The sequence below is a fragment of the Staurois parvus genome, unplaced genomic scaffold (genome assembly GCF_062004578.1).
Source record: "Staurois parvus isolate SC_StPar_1 unplaced genomic scaffold, SC_StPar_1.0 ptg000491l, whole genome shotgun sequence".
NCBI lineage: Eukaryota > Metazoa > Chordata > Amphibia > Anura > Ranidae > Staurois > Staurois parvus.
Window position 1 is genome coordinate 177,575 of NW_028318287.1, and position 13,786 is coordinate 191,360.

General features: G+C 47.0%; 1 protein-coding gene across 1 annotated transcript in view; it reads right to left on the reverse strand.

Annotated features, from left to right (window-relative positions):
* The window catches only part of LOC149452180 (FRAS1-related extracellular matrix protein 1-like), a 278,816-nt gene that overhangs the window by 132,857 nt on the left and 132,173 nt on the right, over positions 1–13,786 (reverse strand). Inside the window, exons 21-22 of the mRNA XM_089689678.1 lie at positions 13,367–13,511; positions 1,606–1,747 (exon numbers count right to left, since the gene is read on the reverse strand). Of these exons, the coding sequence (XP_089545804.1) occupies positions 1,606–1,747; positions 13,367–13,511 (287 nt within the window). The remainder of the gene's footprint in view (positions 1–1,605; positions 1,748–13,366; positions 13,512–13,786) is intronic.

The window sequence follows — 13,786 nt, forward strand, 5'->3', positions numbered from 1 at the left end:
CTACAGACTGATTGTACTGCTGTGGGTTTAGTAACACTTTAAGGTGTCACTAAACCCCGGACCCTGCATTCACTATATCCAGTCTCCCCGGACCCTGCATTCACTATATCCAGTCTCCCCGGACCCTGCATTCACTATATCCAGTCTCCCCGGACCCTGCATTCACTATATCCGGTCTCCCTGCACTCACTATATCCGGTCTCCCCGGACCCTGCATTCACTATATCTGCTCTCCCCGGACCCTGCATTCACTATATCCAGTCTCCCCGGATCCTGCATTCACTATATCTGGTCTCCCCGGACCCCGCATTCACTATATCCGGTCTCCTCGGACCCTGAATTCACTATATCCGGTCTCCCTGGACCCTGCATTCACTATATCCAGTCTCCTCGGACCCTGAATTCACTATATCCGGTCTCCCCGGACCCTGCATTCACTATATCTGGTCTCCCCGGACCTCGCATTCACTATATCAGCTCTCCCCGGACCCTGCATTCACTATATCCGGTCTCCCTGGACTCTGCATTCACTATATCCGCTCTCTCCGGACCCTGCATTCACTATATCTGGTCTCCCCGGACCCCGCATTCACTATATCAGCTCTCCCCGGACCCTGCATTCACTATATCCGGTCTCCCTGGACTCTGCATTCACTATATCCGCTCTCCCCGGACCCTGCATTCACTATATCCGGTCTCCCCTGACCCTGCATTCGCTATATCCGGTCTCCCCGGACTCTGTATTCACTATATCCGGTCTCCCCGGACCCTGAATTCACTATATCCGGTCTCCCCAGACCCTGCATTCACTATATCTGCTCTCCCCAGACCCTGCATTCACTATATCCAGTCTCCCCGGACCCTGCATTCACTATATCCGGTCTCCCTGGACCCTGCATTCACTATATCCGGTCTCCCCGATCCCTGCATTCACTATATCTGGTCTCCCTGGACCCTGCATTCACTATATCCGGTCTCTCCGGACCCTGAATTCACTATATCCGGTCTCCCCGGACCCTGCATTCACTATATCAGCTCTCCCCGGACCCTGCATTCACTATATTTGGTCTCCCCAGACCCCGCATTCACTATATCCTCTCTCCCCGGACTCTGCATTCACTACATCTGCTCTCCCTCGACCCTGCATTCATTAATTCATGAGTACAAAGTTGCGTTCATTTGTGTCGTTTCTATCTGGCTGAAATTCAGCATTAGAGTTCTAAGTCCCCGGCCACACCGGTTCGACTTGTCATGCGATTTGATAGTTTCAAATCGCATGACAAGATGCACCTTATTGTCCTCAATGGAAGCGGTCACACTGGAGTCAGAATCACACTGCATTTGGAAGTATTTCATGCACTACTATTTGTAAGTTTATGTGCGACTTGCATGAAGTCAGACGGATGTCTTCCAAGTCGCACCTAAAGTCAGACGGATGTCTTCCAAGTCGCACCTAAAGTCAGACGGATGTCTTCCAAGTCGCACCTAAAGTCAGACGGACATCCGACTTTGAAATCAAGTGAAGTCGCACACTTTCAAAGTTGGCTTTGGTGTGTCCTCCGAAGACTAATATTCTGATTGGACGGGAAGGAAACGCGGACAAACCTTCGTCTTCAGTTGGCCGTAGGTCGGGGCGTTGTTGATGATGTAATAAACGGATTGTCTTCTCGAATCGCCATCTTCAGCCTCCAAAACAACGCTGGAGACGACTTTATTATCTGCCGCCTCAACTTCCAATCCGCCATTTCTACCGAGGAAATAAAAGGAAACAATTTAGTCGCTACAATTAATAATCTGACACGGTGTCAGCAGCGAAAGATGTTGATTGGCTGATGGGAGCTACTGCAGTATCCAATAGGCTATCTGCTTTATTATAACAACCGTTTCCTGGGGCATTGTGAAAGTTTATCTGAATTATACTTTCAATATTTATTTAAACTGCTACAGTTTTCCATTGAAACAGTCCAAATGCACTTCGGAAACGTTTCCGCATGCACATTTATGATGCGTTTTGGTGCATTTTTTATGTGTTTTTGATGCATTCCAGTTTATTTTTCCCCTTCTCTTTTTCTGCAATTTAAATAGGGACATGCGCGTTCCAGAGCGTTTTTGGTGCGCTCCTTTCAAATGCGTACCGCATTCCAGTACAGTTCTGTGCAGGAAAACTTCAGCTTGTTCTACTTTTTTTCTGCAACCAGAACTGCAAGTGCTGATGTGAACTATGCCACTGAAAACCATGTAACCTACATTCTCTGCGCTTTGGATGCAGAAAAAAAGAACACTGAAACGCATGTAATGTAAACTGGCCCTTAGGCTTGGTTCACACCTATGCAGGTTGCGTTTGCGCCATTTCTGCATTGCGTTTTTGCACCTGCATGTTGGATGCATTTAGCGTTTTTTTTGTTTTGTTTTTTTCTTGTTGCTAGGCAGATTTAAAACACAAAACTCATCAATAATGCAACAAAAATGCAATACATGCTTTTCTGCAGCATTTCCTTTGAAATCTATAGAACCAAAAACTCAACTTTTTGCATTAAAAAAAGTTCCTGACCAGGGGCAGACTGACAACTCATGGGGCCCCCGGGCAATAGGGGATCATGGGGCCCCTGTGTCCTTGCCCAAACTCAAAAAAGCCTATGAAAAAGGTACCAGGGGCATCTCATGGGGCCCCCTACTGACCCCGGGCCCTCGGGCAGTGCCCGAGTTTGCAAATGGTCAGTCCGCCCCTGTTCCTGACCCTTTCCAAAAAACACACCGGGTGAAAACGCAGAGGTGTGAACGTGTCCCATAGGAAATCATGTTAATGGACTGTACTTCTTTTCTGCAAAACGCTGCGGAAAATGCTTAGGTGTGAACCTGGGGTAAGGGTACGTTCACACCTACAGATGTGACCGCATGCACGTAAAATACATTTTAAAAATATTATTTCAAAATATATTGCCATATATTTGAAATGGTACAATTTTGGCCGCATTCAATGTATTTAAAAAAAATATATAAATAAATAAATATATATATATATATATATATACACACTGCATGTTGAAATGCATTTTTATTACAAAATCTATGAAAATTTAAAAAAAAAATACATTTCAAATATACTGTATGTCTCTAAAAATACAAATTTACATTTTTGGAATGCATTTACATATATATATATTAAAATGACTTTTTTTATATGTTAAAAAAAATCTGAAGAATATATATAATCTTCTGGGACCTGTCAAGTGTCCCAGAAGACGCCGGACCATTCACAAAGCGCAGCGCTTCTCACGCACGCGCAGTGGGCACCCGGCTGTCACAGATGCCGGCGCAGGAAGAAGCCGGTGTGGGAAGACTGTACAGCGCTGGACCGAGGAACAGGTAAGGTCCTGCAGCAGAGAACAGCTGAGCGGCCGGCCCGGTATTTTGACATGGTGGCGGCTGAATTACCGGACCGGCCGCTTTTATATTCGCTCCATAAGACGCACTGACATTTTCCCCCCTTTTTTGGGGGAAAAAAGGTGCGTCTTATGGAGCGAAAAATACAGTAAACCCTTTGCTGCACTTATTATATGATACAATATTTTCTTTTTATGTAATTCCAATGAGGTTTCGAAATAATAAAATAAACACTTCCATGGGTCTCTCTGCAAGGTTATCTCGCATATTTCCTGGGTAAGTTGGATTATTTCCTTCCAATAGTTCTGTATTTTCGGGCAACTCCACCATATGTGTGCGCAGGGGCGGACTGACAACTCATAGGGCCCCCAGGCAATAGGGGATCATGGGGCCCCTGTGTCCTTTCCCAAACTCAAAAAAGCCTATGAAAAAGGTACCAGGGGCATCTCATGGGGCCCCCTACTGACCCCGGGTCCTCGGGCAGTGCCCGAGTTTCCAAATGGTCAGTCCGCCCCTGTGTGTGCCATTGTACCTCCTTCTCCACATCCTCTCCAGCACAATGGGGAGATCTCTACTTGCTGCCTATGGGCTACCCTTGGAGTTACAGACCATCTAGCCAGGGGCGGACTGACCATTTGGAAACTCGGCACTGCCCGAGAGCCCGGGGTCAGTAGGGGGCCCCATGAGATGCCCCTGGTACCTTTTTCATAGGCTTTTTTGAGTTTGGGCAAGGACACAGGGGCCCCATGATCCCCTATTGCCCGGGGGCCCCATGAGTTGTCAGTCCCCCCTGCATCTAGCCATACAGTTGTGTTCAAAATAATAGCAGTGTGTTGAAAAAAGTGAATAAAGCTCAAAATCCTTCTAATAGCTTCTTACGGGTCGAAAACCGTCTGTTTTTAAAAAAAAAAACGAAAAATCGGTTGTTCAATAGGCCGACATTACCACCAATGGTGAAAAAAAAAAAAATCGGACAATTTTCGTCCTGTCTATGGCCAGCATTTAATTACAACTGTCTCTTGCAGAATGTATCCATTTGTATCCATTTTGGGACAGATGTTTTTTTTTTCCGGATACAAATAGATACATTGTTGCAACTGCAAGACTTTTCATATAAAATATAATAACGGACTGGAATTCTTCTTCTTCTTTTTCTTGTTCTTCTTTTACTGCTTCTTCTTTTTCTCCTTCTTTTTCTTTTCTTCTTCTTTGTCTGCTTCTTCTGCATTTTCTTCTTTTTTTTCTTTTTCTTCTTCTTCTTGCAGGTCACAGCTCATGCGCAGATTTTTTATCAGTAAAACGATCGGCCGATTTGCACATCATTGCGGGGAAAATCGGCCGATCGGCAAAATCGGCTGATTTTTTTTCCAACTTTACCGATGCCAAATCCCCGAAAAATGGCCGACCAATTAACCCACTAACGGTGCGAAAATCGAATGATTTTCGACCCGTCTATGGCCTGCATTAGATACACTTTACATGGGCAGAACTGGTTAAATTATCCTGCAACAGACATCTTGTCTAGATCGGTCCCCTCTGTTCTCGAATGAAAGACCTCAGCTGGTGCAAAGCCTCATGGGAAGCCAACCTAACCCACTCCATTTTGATTTTTGAACCGGTTCCCAGTCTATATAACAGAACGGTGATTGACAGACCCCTCCCCCACCCCATGAGATTATGTGGCAGGTGTGGGCATCGCAGTACGGGTGTCTATGGCAGACAAGTCCCCCTCCTGCAGTGGTCCAAATCATTTCCATCTCACCAGCCTTGAGGGCCATCGCTCCCCGGGGCCAGTCTGGATTGTCTGCAGCCTTATCCCTGCTTTCCCATTGATTGTCTCCTACAAAATGTATGATTGTCCACCTGGGATTGGCCGGGAGAATATTGTTCGGCCAATAAAAGGATTCATCTACAAAATCCCAAATTAATATTACCGTTATAATTCATCACCTTCATCCACCGCCAGGAAAAAAGCGCCATTCCAAGGAATATTGTTATAGGAGGCGGTTGAAAAATTGAGGATTTAGTTTGCTAAAACAAAAACTTTATTGTAAACAACTGCCACTTTTTTTTTTTTTTTAATAAAAGTCGGTTTTAACATTTTTCATTCCTTTTGCATCTCAATACTGTGGATCTCCTGCAGCCTCTTGGCAGCAATTTTTTGTCTACACTCCAGCGATGGGCTGCACAGCATTTCTAGGGGCGGGTTTAATGATGGTGACAACAGTGGGCCATGTTTGTGTAATCTGTTGTCTCCATTGAAAGATCAAATGACAGGTTGAAGTCCAGACGCATTGTACGTGGCTGCGGGGCGGTTGTGCTGTGACCAGGGGCGGACTGACCATTTGGGAACTCAGGCACTGCCCGAGGGCCCGGGTTAAGCAGGGGGCCCCATGAGATGCCCCTGGTACCTTTCATAGGCTTTTTTGGGTGTGGTTTGAGTGTGGGCGAGGACACAGGGGCCCCATGATCCCCTATTGACCGGGGGCCCCATGAGTTGTCAGTCCGCCTCTGGCTGTGACCCTAATTCACTTTAATGGGTCATATTGGCCAACGACACCACCTGCCGAAAGAGAAATGACTTTTAATTTGTACAGCCCTGGGTGGCTGCATGCCCTGATTTAGTTGACCGCTTGGGGCGGTAAAACTGCAGCTCAGCTGCCTGCTTTTTAACTGCTACCCCTGTGGACAAGGTAGCCCTGCATGGGATAATAGAACCAAACAATCAAGAAAAAACATGACATGGCTGAGCGATGAGCAGATATTGATGGTTTCGGTTGTTGCAGAGAAAAACGATCGTGCAAATGATTGTAAGGCATGACGATCGTACAAAGGATTGCAAGGTATCATTGTGTAACCACATCCTGCGGGGATCATCGGCTTTCTTTACAACTTACCTTTTTGTGGAGGGGGTTTGGTGTCACCCAGTGCGGACTGCACCCCCCGCACCTGCCTCGGGACACCACTGGATGGAGGTCAGCAGAGCTTTCCTCATTTACTAAGCTCTGGAGCTTTAGTAAATCAGCCCCTATGGTTTCCAATTGAATCCAATGATAAAATTTGTGACGGTTGTATGGAGACGTTTACACCCTGGTCACATCAAGCCCTACTTTGAAATTGTGCGACTTACAGCGAAGTCGCACGATTTCAAAGTTGGATGACATGCCGATTTCAGGTGAGATTTGCAAGACATCCGATACAGACGTCCATGCAAATCGCACTGAAAGTAGCGCAGGTACTACTTTACACCGCGTTCCAAATTATTATGCAAATTCTATTTAAGTGTCACAAAGATTAAATATTTTGTTTTTCAGTGTAACTCATGGATGGCATTGTGTGTCAGGGCTCTTTTGATCACTGAAAACAATCTCGGACACTTGTGATAATTAGATTGGCCGGTGAGCCCAATTTAAGGAAAAACCACTAAAGGACGGCTTTCCACATTATTAAGCAGAGCACCATTTTCAAGCAATATGGGGAAGAAAAGGGATCTCTCTGCTGCCGAAAAGAGTGAAATAGTTCGATGCCTTGGACGAGGTATGAAAAGATTCGATATTTCACGAAAACGTAAGCGTGATCATCGCACTATGAAGAGATTTGTGGCTGATTCAGAGCACAGACGGGTTGGTGCAGATAAAGGCACATTGAGGAAGATTTCTGCCAGATCCTTGCATCGGATCAAGAGAGCAGCTGCTAAAATACCATTACATAGCAGCAAACAGATATTTGAAGCTGCTGGTGCCTCTGGAGTCCCACGGACATCAAGGTGTAGAGTCCTCCAGAGTCTTGCAACTGTGCATAAACCTTCTATTCGGCCACCACTAACCAATGCTCACAAGCAGAAATGGCTGCATTGGGCAGAAAAATACATGAAGACAGTCAAACAGTCCTGTTCACTGATGAGTGCCGTGCAACCCTGGATGGTCCAGATGGATGGAGTAGTGGATGGTTGGTGGACGGCCACCCTGTTCCAACAAGGCTGCGACGTCAGCAAGGCGGTGGTGGAGTCATGTTTTGGGCCGGAATCATGGGAACAGAGCTGGTCGGCCTCTTTAGGGTCCCCGAAGGTGTAAAGATGACCTCTGCAAAGTATGTGGAGTTTATGACTGACCACTTTCTTCCCTGGTACAGAAGGAAGAACTATGCTTTCCGTAATAAAATCATCTTCATGCATGACAACGCACCATCTCATGCTGCGAAGAATACCTCTGCATCAATGGCTGCTATGGGGATAAAAGGAGAGAAAGTCATGGTGTGGCCTCCATCCTCCCCTGACCTCAATGCTATTGAGAACCTTTGGAGCATCCTCAAGCAAAAGATCTACGAGGGTGGGAGGCAGTTTACATCCAAACAGCAGCTCTGGGAGGCTATTCTGACATCTTGCAAACAAATTCAAGCAGAAACTGTCCAAAAACTCCCAAGTTCAATGGATGCAAGACTTGTGATCTGCTATCAGATAAGGGCTCCTATGTTACAATGACCGCTTCAAATGTTTACAAAGTTAAAATGTTGTTAAAAGTTTGATTGAAATAGCTTTTGATTTCAGTAAATATGCTGCAAACACAACAAATGACAATTTTCAGTTCTTTACAACCTATAAAGTGTTTTGAAACTTCCTGTGCGGAATAATTTGGAACAAAAATCCTGTTATCATTAGGAGGTTTGTTCAATAAAATGTGAATTGTACTCTTATAGTTGTAACCTGAGAATTCTGCCGACTGATATTTACATCAATTATTTAGGGAAATGAGAAAAATATCATTTACATAATAATTTGGAACACGGTGTAGAAATTGGTGCGGTTCCGACCAAGTTGGTCTGGCTGCGATTTGGTATGCGATCTGCAAGTCACATGGCAATCAAATCACATGCCAATTTGCATCCAGTGTCCGTTGGCCGTATTGCTGCAACGCCGGTTACATCCTTTGCTGTGTCATTCATTTTGAATGACACCCCCCAATGCACTCAGGAAATGCAGGCGTGTTGCAACCCTCCATAGTGCGAATTTGGGGCATTTCCATGTTTCTGGATATTTTGTTGAATTTGGCAGCCCACTTGTTTAAATGGGATGCCTTAAAATAGAACAGAAGGCAAAACTTTTTTTTTCAGTTTGGATTGAGTAATGCAGGGCATAGACGGTTCATTTATCGGCCGATTTTTCGGCCGAAAAATGAAAAATTGGTCATTCTGTTGCCACCAATGATTGCGAAAATTGGCCATTTTTCGCAAATTTTCCAGCATGACCGATAAAAGAAATGAGGAGGAACACCGAAAATCGGCCGATTACTCTTTCAGATGAAAAATCGGCCGATCAACTAATTGTCTATGGCCTGCATTAGTCTAGGTTCACACTCATGCGTTTTCTGCTGTGTTTTCCAGAAACGCACAGCAGTCCATTTCACATGGTTTCCTATGGGACCGGTTCCCATCTCCGCGATCCGGTGCACTTTTTTTGGAAAGGGTCAGGGACTTTTTTAAAACGCAAAACGTTGCGTTTTTGGTTCTATCGACTTCAAAAATCCGTGCAGCCGCACCACCTGCAGAGAAGAATGCAGACCTGCGGGCGGGTGCTATCAGTTCTAATGGCACACCGCCCGCACTGGAAATAGCAACAGTACTGGGAACCTCGGCTGCATTTTCAAAAGAAGTGCAGGGACTTCTTCCCTGCGTGTCACGGGGCATGGGAGTCCATTCAAATGAATGGGCCCTTGTGCCCGCGCAAACCGCGGACTGCAGGAACACAGATACGTGAACCGGGGGTAAGGGAGGGTTATAATTCATATCAGTTTTTTTTTCCATCTGTGTCCCCATTGGGGAGATTCCCCTTCACTGCCTGTCCCATCGCCAAAACAGGAAGTGAGAGGAAATGTCTCCAAAGTAAAGGATACCCCAGGATGTCACCGGAACTAGTGACCCCATTGGAAGATTTCCCCACCATTCCTGTTCTGGTGACAACCCAAAATTTGGGATTTTATTCCAGCTTCACTAATTTATTTATTACAGGTACTTGTATAGCGCCATCAATTTACACATATATTGTACATTCACATCAGTCCCTAACCCTCAAGGGGCGTACAATCTAAGGGCCCTAACTCACATTCATACATACACATACTAGGGACAATTTAGACAGGAGCCAATTAACTTACCAGCATGTCTTTGCAGTGTGGGAGGAAACCGGAGTACCTGGAGGAAACCCACGCAGGCACAGGGAGAACATGCAAACTCCAGGCAGGTGGTGCTGTGGTTGGGATTTGAACCAATGAACCGAGTACTGGCAGGTGGACATGCTAACCATTTAGCCCATGTTATCCAATTCACCTACCAGCATGTCTTTGGAGTGTGGGAGGAAACCAGAGTACCCAGAGGAAACCCACGCAGGCACAGGGAGAACATGCAAACTCCAGGCAGGTGGTGCTGTGGTTGGGATTTGAACCAATGACCTGAGTACTGCCAGGCGGACGTGCTAACCATTTAGCCACTGTGCTGCCCTGATGACTATAAACAGGACAAACAGAGCGGGGGGGATCTCCGTAGTGGGGGTCACAGACAGCAATGAATCCTGACGGGGGTCCCATCCCCTCTCCACTCTCTCCGAAGCAAAAAAAATAACCTAGTCGGATCGGATCGCAGAGGTGTGAATACCCATGTGATTCTAGTGCGGGCCCAAAAAAGGGTCCTGCACGTTTTTGGTGTGGATGCGGTGCGATTAGAGTCATACAAAATGTACGTCTCCGATCACATGTGATGTGCAGGGAATGCGATGCGGTTCCTGTGTGAATCACGTGTGATATACCGCACTGCATGTATGTGAACCCGGACTGAAATAGACTTCTAATGTGACAACCCGAAAAATGTTTATGAGGTTTCAAGGAACATTCAGACCCAATATTCATCTAATGGCGGCCATACACAGGACAATTTTATATACAATTGTATTATTGGTAGACTTACTGTGTGATCAGGAGACAGAAGAAGGTTCAATGCGCCATACACTCAGCAAACATGGAGGACAGACAGTGGTCTCCAAAGTGCAGCCTTCAGGCTGGATGCAACCCTAAACATGGGGCACTATTCCTCCCACTGACACCAATGATGGGACACTATTCCTCCCACTGATACCAATGATGGGGCACTATTCCTCCCACTGACACCAATGATGGGGCACTATTCCTCCCACTAATACCAATGATGGGGGCACTATTCCTCCCACTGACACCAATGATGGGGCACTATTCCTCCTACTGATACCAATGATGGGGCACTATTCCTCCCACTAATACCAATGATGGGGGCACTATTCCTCCCACTGACACCAATGATGGGGCACTATTCCTCCCACTGATACCAATGATGGGACACTATTCCTCCCACTGATACCAATGATGGGACACTATTCCTCCCACTGATACCAATGATGGGGCACTATTCCTCCCACTAATACCAATGATGGGGCACTATTCCTCCCACTGATACCAATGATGGGTTCCTATTCCTCCCACTGACACCAATGATGGGGCACTATTCCTCCTACTGATACCAATGATGGGGCACTATTCCTCCCACTGATACCAATGATGGGGGCACTATTCCTCCCACTGATACCAATGATGGGACACTATTCCTCCCACTGATACCAATGATGGGGGCACTATTCCTCCCACTGATACCAATGATGGGACACTATTCCTCCCACTGATACCAATGATGGGACACTATTCCTCCCACTGACACCAATGATGGGGCACTATTCCTCCCAATGATACCAATGATGGGGGCACTATTCCTCCCACTGATACCAATGATGGGGCACTATTCCTCCCACTGATACCAATGATGGGTTCCTATTCCTCCCACTGACACCAATGATGGGGCACTATTCCTCCTACTGATACCAATGATGGGGGCACTATTCCTCCCACTGATACCAATGATGGGACACTATTCCTCCCACTGATACCAATGATGGGGCACTATTCCTCCCACTGATACCAATGATGGGGCACTATTCCTCCCACTGATACCAATGATGGGGCACTATTCCTCCCACTGATACCAATGATGGGTTCCTATTCCTCCCACTGACACCAATGATGGGTTCCTATTCCTCCCACTGACACCAGTGATGGGGCACTATTCCTCCCACTGATACAAATGATGGGGCACTATTCTTCCCACTGACACCAATGATGGGGCACTATTCCTCCCACTGATACCAATGATGGGACACTATTCCTTCCACTGACACCAATGATGGGGCACTATTCCTCCCACTGATACCAATGATGGGACACTATTCCTTCCACTGACACCAATGATGGGGCACTATTCCTCCCACTGATACCAATGATGGGACACTATTCCTTCCACTGACACCAATGATGGGGCACTATTCCTCCCACTGATACCAATGATGGGGCACTATTCCTCCCACTGACATCAATGATGGGGCACTATTCCTCCCACTGACACCAATGATGGGTTCCTATTCCTCCCACTGACACCAATGATGGGTTCCTATTCCTCCCACTGACACCAATGATGGGGCACTATTCCTCCCACTGATACAAATGATGGGGCACTATTCCTCCCACTGACACCAATGATGCGGCACTATTCCTCCCACTGACACCAATGATGGGGCAATATTCCTCCCACTGACACCAATGATGGGGCACTATTCCTCCCATTGACACCAATGATGGGTCCCTATTCCTCCCACTGACACCAATGATGGGACGCTATTTCTCCCAATGACACCAATGATGGGGCACTATTCCTCCCACTGACACCAAGGATGGGGCACTATTCCTCCCACTGACATCATTGAGCACTATACCTCTCACTGACACCATTGAGCACTATACCTCCCACTGACACCACCGATAGGACACTATTCCTCCCACTGACACCAAAGATGGGGCACTATTCCTCCCACTGACACCAAAGATGGGGCACTATTCCTCCCACTGACACCAAAGATGGGGCACTATTACTCCCACTGACAGCAATGATGGGGCACTATTTCTCCCACTGACACCAATGATGCGGCACTATTCCTCCCACTGACACCAATGATGGGGCAATATTCCTCCCACTGACACCAATGATGGGGCACTATTCCTCTCACTGACATCAATGATGGGGCACTATTCCTCCCACTGACACCAATGATGGGTTCCTATTCCTCCCACTGACACCAATGATGGGTTCCTATTCCTCCCACTGACACCAATGATGGGGCACTATTCCTCCCACTGATACAAATGATGGGGCACTATTCCTCCCACTGACACCAATGATGCGGCACTATTCCTCCCACTGACACCAATGATGGGGCAATATTCCTCCCACTGACACCAATGATGGGACGCTATTTCTCCCACTGACACCAATGATGGGGCACTATTCCTCCCACTGACACCAAAGATGGGGCACTATTCCTCCCACTGACATCATTGAGCACTATACCTCTCACTGACACCATTGAGCACTATACCTCCCACTGACACCACCGATAGGACACTATTCCTCCCACTGACACCAAAGATGGGGCACTATTCCTCCCACTGACACCAAAGATGGGGCACTATTACTCCCACTGACAGCAATGATGGGGCACTATTTCTCCTGCCGACGCCCCAGATTTGACACTATTCCTTCCACTGACACCAAACATGGGGCACTATTCCTCCCACTGACACCAATGATGGGGCACTATTCCTCCCACTGACACCAATGATGGGCCACTATTCCTCCCACTGATACCAATGATGGGGCATTATTCTTCCCACTGATACCAATGATGGGGCACTATTCCTCCCACTGACACCAATGATGGGGCGCTATTTTCTGACATTCGACTGGATCGTCCCATGTATGGCCACCATAAGAGGGCTCCCCCTATAGGGGCACCAGTTGGCAATGCACTTCCATTGTGTTTGTATATTGTGGGAGTTGAGTTTCGTGCCGCACACATCACCTGATCAGTCGGGGTTTTTCATCGTTGACTGGCACGACGCGCACATACAATGTTTCTTGGACCGCGTGTTCGCCATCTGTCAGCTGTACGGCAAAGCCATCTTCCGCAGTGTCGGTGTCATCGTGCGAATACACAAAGGCCATTCCTGCAAAAACACAAACCATTCATTCATCACAACATCTCCAAGATACGCCCGTTCTTCATCTCGGACACCACTAAGCAACTTCTTCCCTCCCTGGTTATCTCTCGCCTCGACTATTGTAACTCCCTCCTCATTGGCCGACCTCATCGCAGGCTATCCCCTCTTCAGTCTATCATGAATGCTGCAGCCAGACTCATCCACCTTACTAACCGCTCTGTATCTGCCACCCCTCTCTGCCAATCCCTCCACTGACCTCCACTCAGTGTCCTCCACCCCTC